Source organism: Procambarus clarkii, chromosome 11 (genome assembly GCF_040958095.1).
Source record: "Procambarus clarkii isolate CNS0578487 chromosome 11, FALCON_Pclarkii_2.0, whole genome shotgun sequence".
Taxonomy (NCBI): Eukaryota; Metazoa; Arthropoda; class Malacostraca; order Decapoda; family Cambaridae; genus Procambarus; species Procambarus clarkii.
In genome coordinates, this window is record NC_091160.1 from 24,607,019 (window position 1) to 24,634,728 (window position 27,710).

The 27,710-nt window shown below is 40.3% G+C and overlaps 1 protein-coding gene across 1 annotated transcript; it reads right to left on the minus strand.

Moving 5' to 3' along the window:
- Positions 1-12,123: 12,123 nt before the first annotated feature.
- LOC123753508 (uncharacterized) lies at positions 12,124-25,484 on the minus strand. Its single transcript, XM_069322959.1, has 3 exons — positions 25,329-25,484; positions 24,930-25,067; positions 12,124-14,313 (listed from the first exon to the last, which is right to left on the minus strand). The coding sequence occupies exons 1-3, from the start codon at positions 25,482-25,484 to the stop codon at positions 12,124-12,126; spliced, it is 2,484 nt and encodes an 827-aa protein (XP_069179060.1).
- Positions 25,485-27,710: the final 2,226 nt, after the last annotated feature.

Below are 27,710 nucleotides of genomic sequence, written 5' to 3' on the forward strand. Positions count from 1 at the left end.
TTCATAATAACTACTGCATTTGACTTATCAGCCTTGGTAATATGTAATGAACTATCTTTTTTGAGATTTTTGAACGCATGAACAAATCGACTTGGACAATTAGGAACAGGATTGTTAAGTAAAACGCCATACATCATACCTTTGCACACATTAATATCTTCAACTGAGACATTGCTATACTTTTCAAGATTGCTGAAACCTTTGGCAATATCCACATAATTGACTGTTCCGTTAGATGTGGCAAAGCTCAGGCCATATCCTAATGCAGTAATCGTGTCATTATCAAGCTGTCTATCCGAGAGGTTTATAACAAAATCCCGGTTGGAGTGTTTATTCCAGTCACTTTGTTGAATAAGTCTCTTTAATTTGAAATCAAGTTTAGTACTTACCTTTCTGCAATTCTTACCTTTTACCTTTCTTACCTCTTACCTTTCTCAATTCTTTGGTACCTTCAATAAAATTCACTTGTGAGACTGAGGAGAATGGTACTCTTCCGTTTTTGGACATTATGATTCATAGAGTCACTAGAAAGTTCAAATTTAATGTGTATAGGAAACCTACCAACGTGGGGTCGTATGTTCATTTTTATTCGAATCATCATAGTAAAGTTAAACAGGCAGTATTTTCAGGAATGTTTCTACGAGCTTTGAGGGTTTGCAGCCCTGAGTTTTTTGATGAAGAGATTGCTAAAATATATGAAATTGGGAAGAGTTTACAATATCCTAAGAGGATTTTGGATTTCTCGTTTGTACAAGCCAAGCGTACGTTTTATAATCACGTCCCTAAGGTGAAACCAAAAAATATTAACTCATTGGTGGTAACTTATGCGAGGGGACTTGAAAAATTGTCTCTGATTTTTAAGAAACTTAATATAAATTTGGTGTTCACTAATAGTACGATCAAATCCAATTTAATAAAAAACTCCCCTGATACACCAGGTTGTGGGTATTCGATATCCTGCAATGATTGTGATTCTGTGTACCTTGGACAAACAGGAAAGTCCTTACAATTGCGGTTGTCACAACATGCTTATAGCATTAGAACTGCCCAAACGTCTAATGCATTGTATCTACATACGAGTTTATGCGATCACAATATTAACTGGAATGGGACAAAAAGCATTACCAATTGTGGGGATTTCGTGGAACGGAATTTGATTGAGTCTGCTCTAATCAGTCAGTGTCGAAATCTTCTTAATGTTAGTACTGGTATGTACAAACTTGATCCATTTTTAAGTTATAATATTGCACAACAGTTTAAGAAACAACTCTGATAGAGAGGCTTACAATGTCTCATTATAATTGTATATTCATATATTGTGTGTTCATGAGGCTTTTCTTTAATCTTTCATCCTTATTCTCTGACCCCTTAATCCTCTTTGACCTTTCTAAGCTAAGCTATACCTGTTTTTGGTTAATTCCTTCCCTAGGGATGGGTTGGTCAGGTGTCGGCCTATATATCCTCCCCCTTCCCTTCTCCTTAGTCAGTCTGGTGTTGACAAAGGCTTTAACAAAGCCGAAACGTTCACCTCATTTCATATTTCTCTGTGGATTTTCCGCATATATATATATATATATATATATATATATATATATATATATATATGTCGTACCTAGTAGCCAGAACTCACTTTTCAGCCTACAATGCAAGGCCCGATTTGCCTAATACGCCAAGTTTTCATGAATTAATATATTTTCTCTAATTTTTTTCTTATGAAATGATAAAGCAACCCATATCATTATGTAAGAGGTCAATTTTTTTTTATTGGAGTTAAAATTAACGTAGATATATGACCGAACCTAACCAACCCTACCTAACCTAACCTAACCTATCTTTATAGGTTAGGTTTGGTTAGGTAGCCGAAAAAGTTAGGTTAGGTTAAGCTAGGTAGGTTAGGTAGTCGAAAAGCAATTAATTCATGAAAACTTGGCTTATTAGGCAAATCGGGCCTTGCATAGTAGGCTCAGAAGTGAGTTCTGGCTACTAGGTACGACATATATATATATATATATATATATATATATATATATATATATATATATATATATATATATATATATATATATATATATATATACGTATATATATATATATATATATATATATATATATATATATATATATATATATATATATATTGGTGTATACTGGCAGCAGGTTTTCTTTCAAACATGTTTCATTGAATATGACCGCATATTCTGTATTTATTATTTTCTGGTTTAGGGCTTCTATCCCTCTAACTATTTTCTTAGCATCAGGGCTTAATTGGAATAGGAGTTCTCCAAAACTCATTTTCGTACTTTTAAGGTGAAGAAAAGAAGTGATTTACTATAGAGTGTATTACACTTATTTGTATAATTTGCACGACGTTTCGAACCTCCATGGTTCATTCTCAAGTGAACAGATCTTACAATACTAGTTGATTTTATACCCGCATTAGGTCAGGTGATAATACAATGAAGGTGAAAAACATGGGGGGAAACATAAGGGATAAACATAGGGGCTGCAGAAGGCTTATTGGCCCATACGAGGCATCTCCTATCTAAACACAAAGCTTAATCCAGTGTAATTGGCCTGTTATGTTGGACATTGTCTTCTGTGTTGGCATCGATATGTTCTTGTCTTGTCCTTACTCTCATGGTGGGTAGAGTAAATAGTTCCGTGATTTGGGTGTTCATGGTAGGTCGCTCTATTCTTATGTGAATTGCCTCAAGAATTTTTAATCTTCTTGAATCTTGGGTTTTGTCTATTATGCAAGTATTCTTGTTCAACATTTCTCTTGTTAGAGTAATGTCATGGGCTTGTCTCATGTGATTCCTTGGGGCACCAGATTGAAGATGGCATGTCAAACGCCTCGTCAGCTTGGTCGACGTCATACCTATGTACTTACATTGAAGGTTACATCCTTCGTGGGGGCAAGTGTACATGTATACAACGCTTGACTGCTGTAGAGGGTTCTCCGTCGGCTTCGGGCTGTTTTTGATAAGGAGTTCGGAAGTCTTCTTGGTTTTGTAGAATATTATCAGGTTTAGGAGTAGTGCTTTTTACTCCTTTACGGATTATTTCTTTCATTATTCTTTCCTCTTTTATATGTTCACTGTGCATGGTTGATTTGTAATATAATTTTATTGGGGGTGTTGTGGTTTCTGTTCTAGGTTCTGAATTATACCAACGGTCCAAGTGTCTTCTTATAGCAGCGTTTATTTCCGCGTTGCTATATCCGTTGTTCACCAATACCTGAGTTACTCTTTCAAACTCTCTACTCACGTTGCTCCATTCAGAGCAGTGGGTAAGCGCTCGACGAATATAAGCATTGAGAACACTGGCTTTGTATCTTTGGGGGCACTCACTTCTACCGTTCAGGCATAATCCTATGTTGGTGGGCTTGGTATATACGTTGGTGCTTAAAGAGGTTCCTGTTTTTGTTATTAGTACATCCAAGAATGGCAGACTGTTATTTTCACTATTTTCATGTGTAAATCGGAGTACTGACTCTCTCTCTAGGTGTCTTTTTAGGTCAATTAGTTCATCTGAGTCTTTTACTATTACGAATATGTCATCTACATAACGGCAGTATACAGTTGGTTTTTGTCTGCTACTGAAGACCCTATCTTCGATGGTTCCCATATAAAAATTAGCAAATAAAACTCCTAAGGGGGAGCCCATTGCTACTCCGTCTATTTGTAAATACATGTCTCCTTGTGGACTGATGAAAGGGGCTTCCTTTGTACATGCTTCGAGAAGACTTTTCAAGTGTGGCTCAGGTATGTCTAATTTGGGGGTGCTCTCGTCTCTGTATACTCTGTCCAGTATCATTCCTATGGTTGTGTCGACTGGGACGTTGGTAAAAAGGGATTCAACGTCCAGGGTAGCGATGATTCCATCGGGCTGGGTAGATTTGATCAATTCTAGGAAATCTGCTGATGATTGTAGACTAAACTTACTTGGAGTGTATGGAGTTAGGAGTTCATTGAGTTTCTTTGCCAGGTGATAAGTTGGGGTTGGTATTTGGCTGATTATAGGGCGTAGTGGGTTACCTGGTTTATGCGTCTTAACATTGCCGTAGGCATATCCTAAGCCATAGTCGCCTTGAAGTTTATTGAAATGCACACTACCTTTCTTTGCGTTGATTGCTGTAATTGTTTTGTTTACTTTCCGCTTAAGGTCTTCTACGGGGTTCCTCGTGATTCGTTGAAATTTGGAGTCGTCACTTAGGATGTCGCTAATTTTGTTCATGTATTCATGGGTAGGAATCAATACATATGCTGCTGTTTTGTCGGCTTTTCTTATTGTTACGTCTTTCAGATTTTTTAGTTGTTTCGCTGCTTCTTTGAGTCGTGGGGTTAAGATTGTAGATGAATATGTTCCTCGTTTTTTCCCTGCTTCTGCAAGTAGTTCAGCTTGAAGTGTGTCAGTGGTGATGACTGGAGTTTTGGAGAACTCCTATTCGAATTAAGCCCTGATGCTAAGAAAATAGTTAGAGGGATAGAAGCCCTAAACCAGAAAATAATAAATACAGAATATGCGGTCATATTCAATGAAACATATATATATATATATATATATATATATATATATATATATATATATATATATATATATATATATATATACGTATATATATATATATATATATATATATATATATATACGTATATATATATATATATACGGATATATATATATATATATATATATATATATATATATATATATATATATATATATATATATATACGTATATATATATATATATATATATATATATATATATATATACGTATATATATATATATATACGGATATATATATATATATATATATATATATATATATATATATATATATATATATATATATATATATATATATATATATATATATATATATATATATACGTATATATATATATATATATATATACGGATATATATATATATATACGTATATATATATATATATATATACGGATATATATATATATATATATATATATATATATATATATATATATATATATATATATATATATATATATATATATATATATATATATATATATGTCGTACCTAGTAGCCAGAACACACTTCTCTGCCTACTATGCAAGGCCCGATTTGCCTAATAAGCCAAGTTTTCCTGAATTAATATATTTTTTCTAATTTTTCTCTTATAAAATGATAAAGCTACCCATTTCATTATGTATGAGGTCAATTTTTTTTTATTGGAGTTCAAATTAATGTAGATATATGACCGAACCTAACCAACCCAACCTAACCTAACCTAACCTATCTTTATAGGTTAGGTTAGGTTAGGTAGCCGAAAAAGTTAGGTTAGGTTAGGTTAGGTAGGTTAGATAATCGAAAAACAATTAATTCATGAAAACTTGGCTTATTAGGCAAATCGGGCCTTGCATAGTAGGCAGAGAAGTGCGTTCTGGCTACTAGGTACGACATATATATATATATATATATATATATATATATATATATATATATATATATATATATATATATATATATATATATATATATATATATATATATATTGTCAGAGTTCACCCACTTCCAACCTGTGGTTGGGGTCGTCCCACGGGTCTTAGCCCCTCAGTACCGGGCGCCACTGCTCGCCCTTGGACTCCCCCAGTCAACTAAGGGCTGGCCTTATACACCCCTAGCGAGTGGGGAGGTTCAAGCTTCTTATAACTCACTTAAACCTGCCTGTCCTGACACTGGCAGGTTTACTTGGATATCTGGTCTACTCAGGTCGCCAACTGGGTGTTTATGCTCGTGTCCCAGCAACACGTCAATGGCCTTAAAGGTTATCCTAATCAAGGATGACTTTAGTTCACACACACAACTATAACCTGCAAACACTAAACAGATTTCTTACTATGCTATAATTCAAATGTTGTTGTTGTTGTTTAAGATTCGCTACTCAGAACGATAAGTTCCAGTAGCACGGGCTATGGTGAGCCCGTAAGTGGAGGCTCTTTGGAGCCATTATCTGTATCAGTGGCTGATACTTGAGATGTGGCGATGGATGGGAGTCTTCATGATGGTTTTCAGCCTGGAGGGCTGGCTATACCAGTTATGGAGCTGGTGGGGTTAGTGTAGACCTCTAGGTTTTCCGTTTTTTCTTTGCCTGCGACTTTGGCTGAGCAGTGCTGATGTTAGAACTCTGTGTCTATGCTTAATTAAGCATAGACACAGAGTTCTCCCATATTAACAGGAATTTGATGAAAGCACGTGAGTAGCCCCTCACTATGCTCTAGTTGCCCTTAGGAGGTGGTGATCTTTGGAGGTGAAATACTCCGAAATTACCATCTCTTTTAAGGGTCTGAGCTGTGGTGCAGTGGGTTAAAGGCGTACCAGTGATATGCCAGTTGCTGTAAGGCTTTTGTGCTGGCTAAGGTTCGAATCTCCTGGTGGGAAAGTGTTCTAAGGTTGTATAATCTCTCTTGCGTGTTTAGGCAAGTTGTGCATTATATATATATATATATATATATATATATATATATATATATATATATATATATATATATATATATATATATATATATATATTATTAAATATGACCAAACAAGTAAGATTAATAAAACGAAACGAAACGAAAATGTCCATAGAGCTGGCAAGCAGGGGATGGAAGAACGGGGCGAGGCTGCAGAAATCTTGAGCAAGGATCCGGGGATGAGGTGAAGAGGGGAGATGAAAAATCGGTGGCCCAACCACCGTGGATTTGAGCTTGATCAGATGAAAGTAGAATTGAGTGGGGTGTCATTTGCAGTACACACAGAGGCCGGGAACGCAAGCAGCTGGCAGTGGAGGTTTGATGTTAAGTCAGTTCGTTAGTAGTCTTCTTTCTTGTTGATTTCACCAAACTTTGATCGTTGTTCTTTTTTTTGGGCTTGTCGGTCTTGGTGGTCACGGTTCGTGTTGATGCTTGGAGGTGATCTTTCCTTGGGGGTGATGGTGTACCGACGGATACGTCCTCATCCGATTCATCAGATGAGTGAGGAGCAGGGGTGTTGACACGCTGGGGTAGATTTCTTGAAGGTTGGGTTCTTGAGGGTTGATTTCTTGAAGGTAGAGTTCTCGGAGGGTGAGTAACCGCGGTTGGTACTGCAGCAGAAGGTGCTGCATAGTCGGTACCCTCTATAGGGTCACACCAAGGGTCGATAGCAGCGAAATTCGCCACTGAGACGGGTGAAGGGACAGCAGCAGCTGGAGAAGCTTGTGGAGCAGGAGCTGACAGTATGTCAGAAAGCGTGGCTGCGTTCACAGTGATGTCATGGTTGGTAACTGGAACTGATGCAGAAGTTGGGGTCACAGTAGGCAGGGTCTTGTGAGCTGTAGGTACCCGAACAGGATCTGAGGGCTGCATTGCAGTGGCGGAATCGTCGTCGTCGGATGTAGAGTCAGCATCCTCCTCTACAGGGTCAGTTGTTGGAGATGAACGCGGAGCGTTGAAAACTTCTTCAGGAATAATGAAGGTAGGGAGACCGTTCGCCTTGTACAGAATTTTCAGAAGCCTCACAAATTCTCGGGGGTTATTGCCAGCAGTCATTCTGGCTGTTGATATCAGAGCTTTTACTGTGCTCTGCCCAATTAGCTTTGTCTTTGGTTGGGCCGGTGGCGATGGCTGGCTCGACGAATCGCTGGTTGGCTTTTGGGAGCTGGCTCCCCATTGGCTGGTAGTAGCAGTGGGACGTCCTCCCGGGAGCTCCGGGAAGATGGCGGCTTGGGCGTTGAAACCTGAAGTAGAGGTGGTCGCTGATTGGCTTGTTGCTTCAGAGGTACTGGCTCCGGTTGAAGATGTGGATTTCTCCATGTTTTTAATGACGTTTTGTCTGTGAGGACAATGTATGGAGATTGCTGGATGATCGCCTTTGCACAGCAAGCAGCATAGTGTTTCAGACTTGCAGATGGAGTAATGGTGGTCAGCTGAGCAGAGGCTACACTTCTGAATCCGCTGGGTACATTTGCTGGTGGAGTGGGTGTACTCGTAGCATCGGAGGCACTGGTTGACGATGTGAAAACGTTCCATCTTCACACGGAAAGGCGGAATGTGAATTCCAAAGCTGTAAACTCCATTTCTGGTAGCCATAGTAGCCGCAGCTACCGTCTCGAAGGTCAGCTTCAGGGAGCGACTTGAATTGAAGAATTGAGCTTGGTGAAGCCCTAGGTCCGGGTTTGATGCCTTGAAGTCGCGCATGAACGCACTATCATCAGCGTCATCTTGTTCCACGATCCATTGACTGAGATCGTGAATAACGACAGAGTGTTCAGCCAGGTACTGGCGTGGGAAGTTGTGACGAAGGTGTTGGTTGGAGAAGTTAGTGCTGTAAGACAGAAGTTTGTCGACTTCCTCCTCACTATAAAAGAAGAAAAGGATGTCCGTGCCTTCCTGCTTGATGTCGTTGGGTGTTACTCCTGCAACGTCTTTAAAGAGCTTCAGGAGAGATGTCTTGGAGAATGGTTGTTCGTTGAGGGGCGTACCCCTGATCTTGAAGCGTTTCTGACGCATGATGAGCTTCCTGGAGGCCGATGGATCTCTCTCAAAGACTACACGTCACTGAAGATGGCCTCCCGTCTCTACCCGGCATAAAATACCAAGTTAGGAGTGGGGTCTGACCATCTAGAGAGACGCAAGTCTGCTGCCAATTGTTTATCCACCCTGCAGTACTAGGTGCGAGAGAGAAGAGCTGGAGCAACGCGAGCACGTCCGACCGCGACGGTTGCTAGTTGCTCGTGATCCTGTGAAGATTAATAATTCTAACACGAATTTTCTCAATCTTTCGTACATTTCTTTTCACTGTTGGAGGTAATTCAAAAATCAATTCTCCAAAATTCATTTTTATTTCTAGTCTGACGCGACACTTGAGCGCGTTTCGTAAAACTAATTACATTTTCAAAGACTTTAGTTAACACATACACAACTGAATAGAACTTACACATCTCCGATTTTGTTTATATCTACATTTGAGTGAGGTGGATGGGGTGAGGTGGTATTTAATACGGTATTAATTTCATCAACACAAGCCAGAACATGAAACAATGGGTATTGAATAGAAGTGATTGTAGAAAGCCTATTGGTCCATATTTCTTGATGCTTCTAAATTGGAGCGGAGTCTTGAGGTGGGTAGAATATAGTTGTGCATTAATTGGCTGTTGATTGCTGGTGTTGACTTCTTGATGTGTAATGTCTCGCAAACGTCAAGCCGCCTGCTATCGCTGTATCTATCGATGATTTCTGTGTTGTTTACTAGGATTTCTCTGGCGATGGTTTGGTTGTGGGAAGAGATTATATGTTCCTTAATGGAGCGCTGTTGCTTATGCATCGTTAAACGCCTAGAAAGAGATGTTGTTGTCTTGCCTATATACTGGTTTTTTTTGGAGCTTACAGTCCCCAAGAGGGCATTTGAAGGCATAGACGACGTTAGTCTCTTTTAAAGCGTTCTGTTTTGTGTCTGGAGAGTTTCTCATGAGTAGGCTGGCCGTTTTTCTGGTTTTATAGTAAATCGTCAGTTGTATCCTCTGATTTTTGTCTGTAGGGATAACGTTTCTATTAACCATATCTTTCAGGACCCTTTTCTCCGTTTTATGAGCTGTGGAAAAGATGTTCCTGTAAAATAGTCTAATAGGGGGTATAGGTGTTGTGTTGGTTGTCTCTTCAGAGGTTGCATGGCGTTTCACTTTCCTTCTTATGATGTCTTCGACGAAACCATTGGAGAAGCCGTTGTTGACTAGGACCTGCCTTACCCTACAGAGTTCTTCGTCGACTTGCTTCCATTCTGAGCTGTGGCTGAGAGCACGGTCGACATATGCGTTAACAACACTCCTCTTGTACCTGTCTGGGCAGTCGCTGTTCGCATTTAGGCACATTCCTATGTTCGTTTCCTTAGTGTAGACTGCAGTGTGGAAACCTCCGCTCTTTTCCATGACTGTTACATCTAGAAAGGGCAGCTTCCCATCCTTTTCCATCTCGTAAGTGAAACGCAGCACGGAACTCTGCTCAAATGCCTCCTTCAACTCCTGCAGATGTCTGACATCAGGTACCTGTGTAAAAATGTCGTCAACATACCTGCAGTATATGGCCGGTTTCATGTTCATGTCGACTAAGACTTTTTGCTCGATGGTACCCATGTAGAAGTTTGCAAACAGGACACCTAGGGGAGAACCCATGGCGACCCCATCTACTTGCTTATACATGTGCCCATCCGGGCTCAAGAAGGGTGCCTCTTTAGTACAAGCTTGGAGTAGTTTCCTTAGGATATTTTCTGGTATGTCAAGAGGAGTACAGGCTGGATCACGATACACTCTGTCGGCTATCATCACGATTGTCTCGTCCACTGGTACGTTAGTGAACAGCGATTCTACGTCCAACGAGGCTCTTATTCCTGTGGCCCGTGTGCCCCGCAGTAAGTCAACAAATTCATTTGGCGACTTCAGGCTGAAGGCGCAAGGGACATAAAGAGTCAGCAGGCCGTTGAGTCGCTTCGCTAGTCTGTACGTGGGTGTGGGTATCTGGCTAATGATTGGCCGAAGTGGGTTTCCAGGCTTGTGTGTCTTGACATTTCCATACGCAAATCCAGGTTTATATTCCCCAATGATCTTTGGCAGGTGGAGTCCGGATTTCTTGGCGTTCACAGTTTCGATCAGTTTGTTGACCTTTGCTTTCAATTAAGCTGTAGTGTCCTTCGTTACCCTTTGGAACTTAGTTTGGTCAGAGGGTATGAGGTTCATTTTCGCCAGATATTCGTCTTTTTTAAGAATGACATATATTGGCGACTTGTCACTTCTCCTGACAACTATCTCTTTGTTCTCACGAAGGCTTTTTGCTGCCGCTTTGAGCTCGGGGGACAGTATGGTGCTTCTGTAATTGCCTCGATTCTTTCCTCCTTCTGCAATAAGTTCTGCTTGTAAGGTATCTTTGGTAGTGACCTTCTTTTGTGTCTCGAGGTCGAATATGTCGTCCAACAGAATTTCCAACTCTACTTTCCGGGCCATCTCACTCGGTCTGGACATAACGTGACAGTTTATGCCCAGATTTAGGAGAGTGACTTAGTCCTCAGTGAGGTTAATTCCTGCAAGGTTCAGGAAGCCATCTCTTGGTCGTGGAATTGCCATAGGTCCTCCATATATTGTTGTTAGTTTCTTGATAATCCTTGTTTCAGTGCTGAGGTGATGTCGGTCTGTGAGGATGTCGAGGTGTTGTTCAATGCGGGTACGGATACTTTCGTCGATGTTGCTATTTCTCCACTCGTTTGTAGCATGAAGTAGTTGCGTTTTGTTGTCTTTGATTTCATTCTCTGCCTTGTATATCTGATCACGAATCAGATCCTGGCGATATTTTATCGTGAAGGCTTGATTCCTTGCTGCTGGGTCGTGCGCTTTAATATTAGTATATTTTGGTAGCAGTCTTTCCTGTAGACATATATTATTAAATATGACCGAAAAAGTAAGATTAATAATTCTAACACGAATTTTCTCAATCTTTCGTACATTTCTTTTCACTGTTGGAGGTAATTCAAAAATCAATTCTCCAAATTTCATTTTTATTTCTAGTCTGACGCGACACTTGAGCGCGTTTCGTAAAACTTATTACATTTTCAAAGACTTTAGTTAACACATACACAACTGAATAGACCTTACACATCTCCGATTTTGTTTATATCTACATTTGAGTGAGGTGGATGGGGTGAGGTGGTATTTAATAAGGTATTAATTTCATCAACACAAGCCAGAACATGAAACAATGGGTATTGAATAGAAGTGATTGTAGAAAGCCTATTGGTCCATATTTCTTGATGCTTCTATATTGGAGCGGAGTCTTTCAGTTTCAATTCATCCTTCGTGGTCTGACACTGTCACAACTGAAGATGTGAATACCCTGCTACTCGATGTATTTATACGCTCAAGGTTTCCTTGAATCCAGAATTACTTTCAAGACTAATGTGTATTCTTGCTAGTGGGTCTCCAGGCTCCTCTGGTAGCTTCATATCCTTCTAGAGGTTGAAAAGCTTTAAGTCCACCATGAGACCTAACAAACTCTTAAACTTTTAGAACGAATAGAAGGAAAAAGGATACGAAGGTGTTTTAAATTTCTCATCAGAACTGATACACTCAGCCGAGGAGAGATACAGGGGTATGTGGTGCACCCAACACAGGTGGACTAGGGACCTGAGGTGCACCCAACACACGTGGTCTAGGGACCTGAGGTGCACCCAACACAGGTGGACTAAGGACCTGAGGTGCACCCAACACAGGTGGTCTAGAGACCTGAGGTGCACCCAGCACAGGTGGTCTAGGGACCTGAGGTGCACCCAACACAGGTGGACTAGGGACCTGAGGTGCACCTAACACAGGTGGATTAGGGACCTGAGGTGCACCCATCACAGGTGGACTAGGGACCTGAGGTGCACCCATCATAGGTGGACTAGGGACCTGAGGTGCACCCATCACAGGTGGACTAGGGGCCTGTGGTGCACCCATCACAGGTGGACTAGGGACCTGAGGTGCACCCATCACAGGTGGACTAGGGACCTGAGGTGCATCCATCACAGGTGGACTAGGGGCCTGTGGTGCACCCATCACATGTGGACTAGGGTCCTGTGGTGCACCCATCACATGTGGACTAGGGACCTGTGGTGCACCCATCACCGGTGGACTAGGGACCTGAGGTGCACCCATCACCGGAGGACTAGGGACCTGATGTGCACCCATCACAGGTGGACTAGGAACCTGTGGTGTACCCATCACCGGTGGACTAGGAACCTGAGGTGCACCCATCACAGGTGGACTAGGGACCTGAGGTGCACCCATCACAGGTGGACTAGGGACCTGAGGTGCACCCATCACAGGTGGACTAGGGACCTGAGGTGCACCCAGCACAGGTGGACTAGGGACCTGAGGTGCACCCATCACAGGTGGACTAGGGACCTGAGGTGCACCCATCACAGGTGGACTAGGGACCTGAGGTGCACCCATCACAGGTGGACTACGGACCTGTGGTGCACCTATCACATGTGGACTAGGGACCTGAGGTGCACCCAGCACAGGTGGACTAGGGACCTGTGGTGCACCCATCACAGGTGGACTAGGGACCCGAGGTGCACCCATCACAGGTGGACTAGGGACCTGAGGTGCACCCATCACAGATGGACTAGGTACCTGAGGTGCACCCATCACAGATGGACTAGGGACCTGAGGTGCATCCATCACAGATGGACTAGGGACCTGAGGTGCACCCATCACAGATGGACTAGGGACCTGAGGTGCACCCATCTCAGGTGGACTAGGGACCTGAGGTGCACCCAGCACAGGTGGACTAGGGACCTGAGGTGCACCCATCACAGGTGGACTAGGGACCTGAGGTGCACCCATCACAGATGGACTAGGGACCTGAGGTGCACCCATCAAAGGTGGTCTAGGGACCTGAGGTGCACCCATCACAGGTGGACTAGGGACCTGAGGTGCATCCAGCACAGGTGGACTAGGGACCTGAGGTGCACCCATCACAGGTGGACTAGGGACCTGAGGTGCACCCAGCACAGGTGGTCTAGGGACCTGAGGTGCACCCAGCACAGGTGGTCTAGGGACCTGAGGTGCACCCAGCACAGGTGGACTAGGGACCTGAGGTGCACCCATCACATGTGGTCTAGGGACCTGAGGTGCACCCATCACAGGTGGACTAGGGACCTGAGGTGCACCCAGCACAGGTGGTCTAGGGACCTGAGGTGCACCCAGCACAGGTGGACTAGGGACCTGAGGTGCACCCAGCACAGGTGGACTAGGGACCTGAGGTGCACCCATCACAGGTGGACTAGGGACCTGATGTGCACCCAGCACAGGTGGACTAGGGACCTGAGGTGCACCCAGCACAGGTGGACTAGGGACCTGAGGTGCACCCATCACAGGTGGACTAGGGACCTGAGGTGCGCCCTTCACAGGTGGACTAGGGACCTGATGTGCACCCAGCACAGGTGGTCTAGGGACCTGAGGTGCACCCATCACAGGTGGACTAGGGACCTGTGGTGCACCCATCACAGGTGGACTAGGGACCTGTGGTGCACCCATCACAGGTGGACTAGGGACCTGAGGTGCACCCATCACAGGTGGACTAGGGACCTGAGGTGCACCCATCACAGATGGACTAGGGACCTGAGGTGCACCCATCAAAGGTGGTCTAGGGACCTGAGGTGCACCCATCACAGGTGGACTAGGGACCTGTGGTGCACCCTTCACAGGTGGACTAGGGACCTGTGGTGCACTCTCCAAAGTCTTGAAAGTGTGACATTTGCCAGCATAATAAGTCTGGAAAACTTGTAAATGAAGTTAATGACTTTAAGGAAAGTTGAGGAGAAGACCCATGTTGTTATTTACTCTTAGAGAGAGCAGATATTAACTTTAAAATTCCTTTTCGTTGTGTTAAACAAAACAGTAAACTTTTGAATGTATATAACATGTGTTTGAAATAGAATTAATCAGCAGTTGATTCATTAATATATAATGCCTCAATGGATATCAATATTCTAGTAAATTATTTTATTAAATGTTTAGGTCTTCCGTAAATCTTTACTTAATTACGTAAAAAAGTGTAAAATCCTCATAAAATATGTAAAGGACTCGAGGAATTTTGAATTCGTCGTCAATTACAGCAACATGAGCAGCTCACCGCTCGTCCACTGACGATAATTAATTGCTTTGGTTAATGAACAAAAATTCGCTAGTCTCATAAAGGAGAGCGAAATAATGAAGTCCACACACTTTTCTAATTGCATGCGTTTAGGTCAAATTGGTTTGATTGTAAATGGAAATGTTCAGTTATACATGTACTGAGGTAGGTAATCTACCTCAAAGGCTGTATATATAAATATATATATATGTCGTACCTAGTAGCCAGAAAGCACTTCTCGGCCTACTATGCAAGGCCCGATTTGTCTAATAGGCCGAGTGATTTTCTTTATTTGCAATAAATTGCTTGCAATTAGTTTATTTGAATTATTATTAATATATTATATTAAGAACATACATTATTGACTTTGTTGTGTTAGTTTAGGTTAGGTTAGGATAGGTTAGGTTAGGTTAGGTTGGGTGGGTTAGGTTCGGTCATATATCTACGTTAGTTTAAACTCAAATTTAAGAAAATTAACTCATACATAATGAAGTGGATACCTTCATCATTTCGTAAGAAAAAAATATAAAAAGATATATAAATTCAGAAAAACTTGGCGTATTAGGCAAATCGGGCCTTGCATAGTAGGCCAAGTACGGCCTTCTGGTTACTAGGTACCACACACACACACACATATATATATCTATATATATATATATATATATATATATATATACATATATATATATATATATATATATATATATATATATATATATATATATATATATATATATATATATACATATATATATATATATATATATGTCGTACCTAGTAGCCAGAACTCACTTCTCAGCCTACTATGCAAGGCCCAATTTGCCTAATAAGCCAAGTTTTCATGAATTAATTATTTTTCGACTACCTAACCTACCTAACCTAACCTAACCTAACTTTTTCCGCTACCTAACCTAACCTAACCTATAAAGATAGGTTAGGTTAGGTTAGGTAGGGTTGGTTAGGTTTGGTCATATATCTACGTTAATTTAAACTCCAATAAAAAAAAATTAACCTCATACATAATGAAATGGTTAGTTTTATCATTTCATAAGAAAAAAATTAGAGAAAATATATTAATTCAGGAAAACTTGGCTTATTAGGCAAATCGGGCCTTGCATAGTAGGCCGATAAGTGCGTTCTGGCTATTAGGTACTATATATATATATATATATATATATATATATATATATATATATATATATATATATATATATATATATATATATATACATATATATATATATATATATATATATATATATATATATATATATATATATATATATATATATATATATATATATGTCGTACCTAGTAGCCAGAACGCACTTTTTGGCCTACTATGCAAGGCCCGATTTGCCTAATAAGCCAAGTTTTCCTGAATTAATGCATTTTCTCTAATTTTTTTCTTCTGAAATGATAAAGCTACCCATTTAATTATGTATGAGGTCAATTTTTTTTTATTGGAGTTAAAATTAACGTAGATATATGACCGAACCTAACCAACCCTACCTAACCTAACCTAACCTATCTTTATAGGTTAGGTTTGGTTAGGTACCCGAAAAAGTTAGGTTAGGTTAGGTTAGGTAGGTTAGGTAGTCGAAAAACAATTAATTCATGAAAACTTGGCTTATTAGGCAAATCGGGCCTTGCATAGTAGGCTGAGAAGTGCGTTCTGGCTACTAGGTACGACATATATATATATATGTATATATATATATGTCGTACCTAATAGCCAGAACGCACTTCTCACCCTACTATGCAAGGCCCGATTTGCCTAATAAGCCAAGTTTTCCTGAATTAATATATTTTCTCAAATACTTTTCTTATGAAATGATAAAGTTACCCATTTCATTATGTATTAGGTCAATTTTTTTTATTGGAGTTAAAATTAACGTTGATATATGACTGAACCTAACCAACCCTACCTAACCTAACCTAACCTATCTTTATAGGTTAGGTTAGGTTAGGTAGCCGAAAAAAGGTAGGTTAGGTTAGGTTAGGTAGGTTAGGTAGTCGAAAAAACATTAATTCATGAAAACTTGGCTTTGCCTGGCAGATAGTAGGCTGAGAAGTGCGTTCTGGCTACTAGGTACGACATATATATATATATATATATATATATATATATATATATATATATATATATATATATATATATATATATATATATATATATATATATATACATATATATATATATATATATATATATATATATATATATATATATATATATATATATATATGTCGTACCTAATAGCCAGAACGCACTTCTCAGCCTACTATTCAAGGCCCGATTTGCCTAATAAGCCAAGTTTTCATGAATTAATGTTTTTTCGTCTACCTAACCTACCTAACCTAACCTAACCTAGCTTTTTTTGGCTACCTAACCTAACCTTACCTATAAATATAGGTTAGGTTAGGTTAGGTAGGGTTGGTTAGGTTCGGTCATATATCTACGTTAATTTTAACTCCAATAAAAAAAGTTGACCTCATACATAGAGAAAAGGGTTGCTTTATTATTTCATAAGAAAAAAATTATAGTAAATATATTAATTCAGGAAAACTTGGCTTATTAGGCAAATCGGGCCTTGAATAGTAGGCTGAGAAGTGAGTTCTGGCTACTAGGTACGACATATGTCTATATATATATATATATATATATATATATATATATATATATATATATATATATATATATATATATATATATATATATATATATATATATATATATATATATATGTCGTACCTAGTAGCCAGAACGCACTTCTCAGCCTACAATCCAGGGCCCGATTTGCCTAATAAGCCAAGTTTTCCTGAATTAATATATTTTCTCAATTTTTTTTCTTATGAAATGATAAAGCTACCCATTTCATTATGTATGAGGTCAATTTTTTTTTATTGGAGTTAAAATTAACGTAGATATATGACCGAACCTAACCAACCCTACCTAACCTAACCTAACCTATCTTTATGGGTTAGGTTAGGTTAGGTAGCCGAAAAAGCTAGGTTAGGTTAGGTTAGGTAGGTTAGGTAGTCAAAAAGCAATTAATTCATGAAAACTTGGCTTATTAGGCAAATCGGGCCTTGCATAGTAGGCTGAGAAGTGCGTTCTGGCTACTAGGTACGACATATATATATATATATATATATATATATATATATATATATATATATATATATATATATATATATATATATATATATATATATATATATATATATGTCGTACCTAGTAGCCAGAACTCACTTTTTGGCCTACTATTCAAGGCCCGATTTGCCTTATAAGCCAAGTTTTCCTGAATTAATATATTTTTTCTAATTTTTTTCTTATGAAATGATAAAGCTACCCATTTCATTATGTATGAGGTCAATTTTTTTTTATTGGAGTTAAAATTAACGTAGATATATGACCGAACCTAACCAACCCTACCTAACCTAACCTAACCTATCTTTATAGGTTAGGTTTGGTTAGGTAGCCAAAAAAGTTAGGTTAGGTTAGGTTAGGTAGGTTAGGTAGTCGAAAAACAATTAATTCATGAAAACTTGGCTTATTAGGCAAATTGGGCCTTGCATAGTAGGCTGAGAAGTGCGTTCTGGCTACTAGGTACGACATATATATATATATATATATATATATATATATATATATATATATATATATATATATATATATATATATATATATATATATATATATTGGTGTATACTGGCAGCAGGTTTTCATTTATATTTTTTTCTGTATTGATTTTTTCTTGTTTAGGGTTTCTATCCCTCTGACTAGTGCTCTTACATATCGGTTTAACTGGAAGAAAATTTCTCCAAATGTTTTCTTTGTTCGAGGTGAAGAAAAATATATAATTAACTGTAGAATTTATTACAATTTTTCGAACCTATATGGTTCATTCTCAAGGGAAGAGACAGTGCTGGGCGTATTGTATTTTTACCATTAGGGATGTCAGGTACATAATACATATAGGTGAGGAGTACATCGTAAAGGAAGAATTGGGCATAAATGGTGGGCGGATTGGGGACGTAAATAGGGAACGAATGAAATAAATAAGAGGGGAAGGGGGAGGAAGCACATACAAAGATTAATCTGGTGTAGTGGGCGTAGCCTATTGAGTAGTGTCTTCTATGTTGGCATCTTCACGTTCTGGTCTTGTTCTTACTCTCATGGTGGGTAGAGTGAAGAGTTCCGTAATTTGGGTATTTATGGTAGGTTGTTCCATTTTTATGTGGATTGCTTCAGGAATTTGTAATCTTCTTACATCTTGGAAGTTGTCTATTATACAGTGTTTTTATCCAACTTTTCTCTTGTTAGGGTGACGTCATGGGCTTGTGTCATATGATTTTTAGGGACACCTGATTGAAGATGACAGGTCGTCGACCAAGCTGACGAGGCATTTGACCTATCATCTTCATGCTACCAGAGAAGGTCCGGTACTTTCTGGTGGTCTATCACTACATATTGGTACTTTCTGGTGGTCCATCACTACATATTGGTACCTTCTGATGGTCCATCACTACATATTGGTACTTTCTGGTGGTCCATCACTACATATTGGTATTTTCTGGTGGTCCATCACTACATATTGGTACTTTCTGGTGGTCCATCACTACATATTGGTACTTTCTGGTGGTCCATCACTACATATTGGTACTTTCTGGTGGTCCATCACTACATATTGGTACTTTCTGGTGGTCCATCACTACATATTGATACTTTCCACCAACTAGTTTTTATAAGTTCTGTCATGACACAAGGATGGTTTGATATATAAATCATTTTTGTTTATTTAATATTCATAAGTAGGAAACTTAATTAAAGACTGGATACTCCGTTAGCAACAGCAGACAATAAAGTTTATCGGACTTTCACATTTTAATTAAAAACATCACAAACTAATTATCCGATCAACACGCAAATTGGAGACCCAGAATACCATGGCTTCCTGGACCGATATAATGCAAATTGAATTTTACTCTCTGGGTTCAATGCTTCTCTGGAACTCTATGACCGACATTATTAAGTTAATTCCCTCATTCAATCAGCTATTTGTCTCTTCCCATCTTCTGCAACCTTGATTGAGGGTAATGCCATCCTGGAAATAATGTGTATACAAGCGCCATCCTGTGATTAATGCGGCTACACGCACCATCCTGGAATTACTGCGTCCACAAGCACCATTCTGGGATTAATGCGTCTACAAGTTCCATTTTGGGATTAATGCGTCTACAAGTTCCATCCTGTGATTAATGCGTCTACAAGTACCATCCTGGGATTAATGCGCCTACAAGTACCATCCTGCGATTAAAGCGCCCACAAGCCCAGCCAGGGATTAAAGCGCCCACAAGCACCATCCTGGGATTAAAGCGCCCACAAGCATTATCCTGGGATTATTACGTTCAACAAGCCTTACATTAATCTGATACGTTGACAAGATGTTTTGTGAACAGCATCAGATTAATACCTTCACAACACCATTCTGAGATAAATGCACGCACAAACGCCGCCCTGGGATTAATTAATTCACAAACAGAATACCGAGAACAAAAAGCCCAAATATGCCCCCCCCCCCCCCGTCGACGGTGAGGCTCTTGCGGCCACTAATATCATCCTGAGATATGGAGACACAGGGCCGGGATATGAGAGGGCAATAATATGAGGACGGGAGGGAGGGTCCGACGTATGAGGTAGATGAAGGCCAAGATGATATAAACAGGTAAAAGGAGACTCCAAGAGAAATGTTGGGGGGAGCAAACCTAGAAGGATATAGCTTGGCTAAAGGGACGAGAGGCGTTCAGGAATTTTTTTCAGAAATAAAGCTCGCTATTACTATATACATCTAAGCCCATACATCTGTTTAGAAGGGAAAAGGATTATATATTGCTCCGTCTAAGATCATTATCCAAGACGGTGCGAAACATCATCATTTTTTTCAGACGTGTGAGCAGTGTGTAATTTTTCAGACATGGTATTGTGACTTACTTGCTATAACTAGTTTAATGGTGGGTTGTGCGTGTGTGCAAGTGTACTCGCCTATTTGTGCATGCAGGATCGAGCATTGACTCTTGGATCCTGTCTTTCGAACCATCAGTTGTTTACAGCAATGACTCCGGTCCTATTTCCCTGTCAAATCTAATTTTAAAATTATGAATAGAATTTGCTTCCACAACCTGCTCCTTAAGTGCATTCCATTTTTCCACTACTCTCACGCTAAATGAAAACTTCCTAACATCTCTGTGACTCATCTGAGTTTCCAGCTTCCATCCATGTCCCCTCGTTCTGTTACTATTCCGTGTGAACATTTCGTATATTTCCACTCTAAGTATTTGATACGTTCTTATCATAATCCCCCCACTTCTTTCTTTTTTCTACTGTCCTAAGGCTCAGTTCTTTCAGGTGCTCTTCATACCCCATTCCTCGTAACGCTGGGACGAGTCTCGTTCCAACTTCTGAATCTTTTCCAGTTTCCTTATGTGTTTCTTCAGATGGGGACTCTATGATGGAACGGCATACTCTAAGACTGGTCTCACGTAGGCAGTGTAAAGCACCCTAAATGCCTCCTAACTTAGGTTTCTGAATGATGTTCTAACTTTTGCCAGTGTAGAGCACGCTGCTGTCGTTATCCCATTTATATGTGCCTCAGGAGTTAGATTGGGTGTTACGTCCACACCCAGGTCTCTTTCTCGAGTTGTCAAAGGTAGGCAGTTCCCCTTCATTGTGTACTGTACCTTTGGTCTCCTATCACCTAATCCCATTTCCATAACTTTACATTTGCTCGTGTTAAACTTCAGTAGCCATTTCTCTGACCATCTCTGCAACCTGTTCAAGTCCTCTTGGAAGATCCTACAATCCTTATCTGTCACAAATCTTCTCATCAACTTTGCGTCATGCGTGGACATCGATATGTAGGATTGTACTCCTGTAAACATGTCATTAACGTATATTAGAAATAGAATTAGTCCCAGCACCGATCCTTGAGGAACTCCACTCGTTATTGTTCGTGTTAAGACTTAAGTGTCTGCTATGGGGGATCTAGTATATATTGGTGTAGGGTCAGCAGTTAGAATTAAGATGTATCTCAAGTATTGGAGATCATAAAGGCCCGGCCCCCAATAAAAATATAAGAGTAATACTTATAGTGGCTTACTGAAAATGTCAGCCTAGAGGTAGATCATAGATCTCCTACACAGGAAGAATGGATACTCCTTTGAAACTAACTTATTTATTAAACCCTCTTAACAACCCCCCGATATACATTCACACCAATAACAATAATTACTTTACCACACTATCTTACGTTAAAAGCCTTGGTCCACATAAGCAGGATACAAGGTTTTACAATGAGCACAAGCTAGGGTAAAGTCTACTAGGCAAGGGACACTAGCAAGGACTCTAGGTAGCTTACTGGTACTACTGGAGCCCACGTGGTTCCACTGGGACCCCCTTAGAGTAACTTAGCAATATAAACACTAGTGATCACGTAATTAATTAATACACAGTAAAACTCTACACATTAGAACACACTTATGCCAGAAAACGTGAATACAGCACAGTACTTATCTTGGTAAACTAGACACAGCAAGAGGTAAGGGAGAGAAGCAGGAGAAAGGAGAGAAGGTTGTTTACACCACAACGCCAGCCAGAGAAGGAGGAGCGTCTCCACTTTCAGCTTCCTCCAGCTGACTCGTTGCCGGCCGACTACTCAGCTAATCGTACAGCAGCCCTATATCCAAGTTTACTCAGATCTACTTTACTAATACTTTCTAATTATTTTCAAACATAGTTGATGCCTATTTTATTAATTAATAATCAACCACAAGCTCAGTCTTTAAATGCTCTGTGAGAAACAAGATTCGTCTTACGTCTGGCAAGGAAGATACGAACAGAGACACATCGGCAAGCGTCCCATATAATATAAAGTAGTTTATTAATAAGCTCATTTTGACCTCTGGTTTCCAATTGAGGAACCTAGGGTCGTAACAGTTCGCCAGTCCTACTTCTCGCCTTCTCAACTTCTGTGTGTGTGTGTGCTCACCTATTTATACTCACCTATTTGTGTTTGCGAGGGTTGAGTTTTGGATCTTTGGTCCCGCCTCTCAACTGTCAATCAACTGGTGTACAGAATCCTGAGCCTACTGGGCTCTATCATATCTACTTTTAAAACTGGGTATGGAGTCAGCCTCCACCACATTGCTGCCTAATGCATTCCCCCTGTTAACTACTCTGACACTGAAAAAGTTCTTTCTAACGTCCCTGTGGCTCATTTGGATACTCAGCTTCCACCTTTGTCCCCCTTGTTCGTGTACCACCGGTGTTGAATTATTTATCCTTGCCAACCCTGTCAATTCCCCTGAGGATTTTGTAGGTAGTGATTATGTCTCACCTCACTCCTCCGTCTTCCAGTGTTGTAAGGTGCATTTCTCGCAGCCTTTCCTTGTAGCTCATGCCTCTCAGTTCTGGGACTAATCTAGTGGCATACCTCTGAATTTTTTCCAGCTTCATATTGTGCTTAACAAGGTATGGGCTCCATGCTGGAGCCGCATACTCCAGGATTGGTCTTACGTATGTGGTATACAATATTCTGAATGATTCCTTACACAGGTTCCTGATGGCTGATCTGATGCTAGCCAGTCTCGCATATGCCATAGGCGTTATTCTTTTTATGTGGGCTTCAGGAGACAGATTTGGTGTGATATCAACTCCTAGATCTTTCTCTCTGTCTGTTTCATTAAATTTCATCTCCTATTCTGTATCCTGTGTCTAGCCTCCTGTTTCCACCGCCTAGTTTCATTACTTTGCATTTACTCGGGTTAAACTTTAGCAACCATATGTTGGACCATTCATTCAGTCTGTCTAGGTCGTCCTATAGTCTCCTACTATCATCCTCTGTTTCAATCCTCATCATAATTTTTGCGTCATCAGCAAACATTGAGAGAAACGAGTCTATGCCCTCTGGGAGATCATTTACATACATAAGAAACAGTATAGGTCCATGGAATGACCTGCGGGACTCCACTTGTGACGTCTCGCCAATCGGAGACCTCACCCCTCACAGTGACTCGTTGTCTTCTGTTGCTTATGTACTCCCATATCCAACGGAGTACCTTCCCTTTCACTACAGCCTACATCTCCAGCTTTTTCACTAGCCTCTTGTGTGGTACTGTATTAAAGGCTTTCTGGCAATCCAAAAATATGCAGTCTGCCCACCCCTCTCTTTCTTGCCTAATTTTTGTTGCCTGGTCGTAGAATTCAATTAGCCCTGTGAGGCAGGACTTACCATCCCCGAACCCATGTTGTTGCTGTGTTACCAAGTTCTTTCACTCCAGATGTTCCATTAGCTTTCTTCTCCATCAGCTTGCATGGTATGCAGGGTAGGGACACTGGCCTGTAGTTCAGTGCCTCCTGTCTATCCCCTTTCTTGTATATCGGGACTACATTACGGCTTTCCAAACATCTCGCAGTTCCCCTGTTGCCAGTGATTTTTTATACACTATGGAGAGTGACAGGCACAGTGCTTATGCTCCTTCCTTTAGTATCCATGGGGAGATTTCATCTGGACCTATAGCCTTTGTCACATCCAACTGTAGTAAACACTTCGTTATTTCCCCGCTGGTAATCTGAAACTCTTCTAGTGATACCTGGTTAACTATTCCCTCTCTTATCTCTGGAATCTCCCCATGGTCTAAGGTGAAGATCTCCTGGAATTTCTTACTCAGTTCCTCACACACCTCCTTGTCGTTTGTAGTGAATCCTTCTGCCCCTATCCTTTATTTCATTACCTGTTCCTTTACTTTTTTCTCCTGATGTGGCTATGCAGCAATTTAGGTTGTCTTTGCCTTGCTTGCGATGTCATTTTCGTGTTGTCTTTTTACCTCTCTTCTCATCCTGACTTCCTGTATGTGTGTGTGTGTGTGTGTGTGTGTGTGTGTGTGTGTGTGTGTGTGTGTGTGTGTGTGTGTGTGTGTGTGTGTGTGTGTGTGTGTGTGTGTGTGTGTGTGTGTGTGTGTGTGTGTGGCTGTGTGTATGTGTACTCACCTAGTTGTGCTTGCGGGGGTTGAGCAACTTATCAACAACTTATCCAGTACGTCACTGGGTAATTTGCGTCTCATATGGACTTGGATTATCTAGTCCGATTCATCTAGATTCACTTTATTGTTAAGTGCCTTGAACAAAGACTCAAGCTCCAATCTAAAGGCTTGGAGTGAGTCAGCTGATCCATCTTGATGAGGTATATCTAACAGTTTTTGGGTTAGAAGTGTGATAGCCCTTTTCTGGCTTAGCATAATTTTCCTTAAGGAGCTGTACAGCACTATCATAACCATCATCTGTTAATGTTAAATTACAGACCACTTTTAATGTTTTATCCTTTAAGACACTCTGCAAATATGTAAATTTTGTAGTCTTGGCTATAGTGGCATTAGAATCCACTGAATCGACAAATTTCTTCCAGATGTTATCCCAACTTTCGTCCTCTGTACCAGAGAAAGTTGGTAGACTTAGTGATGGTAATATGACTTCTGGTTGTGTCGGTTTTGGGAAGCTGTGGCTGCAATGTTTGTCGTGGCCTTATGTTTGGTTCTTGTTATTATGCTAGTATCAGCAAGCTTATCCCTGATATTTCAGTATTTGGCCTTTTACATGCTCAAATTTCCTCTCTGCAACCTTATGATGACCCTCCAGTTCTACATAATCAACTGGAGTTTGTTCACATAAATCATCCCATTTACTGATCTGTCGTGTTAAATGGCCCTTCATACCTGCGAGGGTCGCTTTTACAATTTTTGCAGTAGACATGATGGCTGTATTTGCTAGCCATTTTGCAATTGTACCAGGGCCAAGTCTTGTTGGACTTCGATTTGGACTGTTTCTAGCACTTGAGCTACTAGATTTACTAGTTTCCTATCTAGATCTGTTTATCATTCAAAAAACACACTATAATTTGAGTGGTAACCTTGTATTTATGCGGGATTTAGCTCAAGTTAGAATCTCAAAATCACTCTTAGTTGGTACAGAGACACAGATTAACACACATAGGTAAAATGATTATAGTTAAATTACATATGTTTATGGTAATATTATGTAAACAACACAACTCGGGTTGTCTTGAGTACTGCACAATAAAATATATATGCTTCCTAGGCTGTAATATAGGTTCAACTCTAGACAAGTGTAAAATCCTAACCTTACACCAAATTAGCACAATAAGTTAGACTAGGTAACTGAACAACACCAGCTTAAAATTTCCTACCCTTGTGTAAGAATTAGTTGTAAATAATGTGATATGCAGTAATTGTTATGGTGCAATATTATGTAAACACTTAAAATTATATATACATATAGTTAAATTAGCCTTTTATCAACCTCTTGTAATGAAAAAGCACAATTGTTCTTTTGGTTCAGTCCTCAGAACAATAATATAGTGCTTGCTGTAAGTTTTGTTCACTGTTAGCAGATATTGAAAAAGTTAGGCAAGAAAAATGTATAGCAGTGTCTTCCTGTTATAATTAATATATGTGTATATCGCACTAATGTTTATATTCTATCCGGCTCGTTGAGGACCATATTTATGTGGGAAAATCGTAACAGGCTTTATTCTTTATTCTTTTTAAGAATATTCATATATACCTTTATTTTTATTTTTGTTACTTGAATATTAATTATTATTGTTTATTTTTTAGTTAAACTTCAATATTGAATTATTGTTCTTAGTTATTTAGTGGACTGTATACTACAATTCAGCCTGCTAAAACTTATCACACACAATGGGAGGGACAAATGCTTACACCACTGTGAGTGGATAACTGTAAGCAAGTGTTTACCTTATTGTTAATATATAAATCATAAATCATACTACATATAGTGGTCTAATCTACTATTATACTATCTACAGTATAAAATTCTAGGCCCTATCTGATACTGTAGGTATGACCTAATTGGCTGGCTATGTTGTTACTTGAGATTAGGGTGTGGCCCTGTGCCTCAGAGTGCATAAAATGGTGTCCTGGGCAGCTGGCGTCTTTGTGTACAACGGTAAAATTCACTGTTATATTGGGGGGCCAGCTGTCTGCTTCAGTAACTTCCCTCCCAATTACCTGTTTGGGATGCTTAACATTAGTAAAAGGACTTTAACATATAAGTACATGTGACATGAATATTTGTGTATGTAGTAAAGAGCTGAGTAAAATGTTACTCACTGTGTTTGTGTTTTTCTCCTACTAATTACCGGCTACTTATTCTATAGTATACAGTGCACTACTAATAAAAGAATATAAAGCAGTCGGATACTTAAGCACTCTTGTTTGTAGAAAGGGTGTTGTGGTTGCTACTCGCTTGTCGACACGTAATATGGGAGTCTTAATGCGTTTTTTTGGCTCGTAAGGAGCCACCGCTACAGCGTGTCGTTTGTTATGATTCTCTAGTGTTGTTGTTGTTGTTGTTGATTTAGGGGCGACGACGATCGTGGGATCGGATACGCCCCGGCGTACCCGTGATGGGTTAATCGCGAAGCCCGGAAAGGTGAAACGCCAAGCTTAATCGCGAAGCGAGTGACGTCAATCACTTGAAACTAATACGCCATGTAGCGAAAAAATGCAAACGGGTAGATGATTGGGGAGCCCCCAGGAGTCCCTCAGGGTGACAAGCACCGGCCTCGCCCCACACAGAGAACACCAGGTAGCAAAACCCAAACTCGGCCCCCAACTAAAACGCAAAAGTCATCCAGTGTTCTCCGGCAGAGCAGAAGCCGGCCGCCCACCATGACTAAGAGCACACCAAGAGCCCACCAAGACCCGCCAACCCCGGGCACCCCTCGACCAAACCGGCCCCCGAACACCGTCACCCCGCCGGTAGAACCAACCAAAACACGTCAAAAAAAAAATCTATCAACAATCCCGGGACCCAAGGCAATCCGGACCGTTGAATAGGGATGCCAAACGGAAGTAGCAAAGCCAAAACGCGAAAACAGAATGTGCTCAGGCGGCGGAGGCGTCCAGAGGTCCGCTCTTCGTCAAGGTTGAACCA

Excerpts from the sequence above, each read along its gene's own strand:
- LOC123753508 (XM_069322959.1), bottom strand. The coding sequence starts at position 25,484 with ATGTCTACTGCAAAAATTGTAAAAGCGACCCTCGCAGGTATGAAGGGC. Across the intron at positions 25,068-25,328 it reads CAGAGAGGAAATTTGAGCAT|AGTGTCTTAAAGGATAAAAC; the intron begins GTAAAAGGCCAA and ends ACATATTTGCAG. Across the intron at positions 14,314-24,929 it reads ACACTTCTAACCCAAAAACT|ACTTATTATGCTGGCAAATG; the intron begins GTTAGATATACC and ends CAAGTTTTCCAG.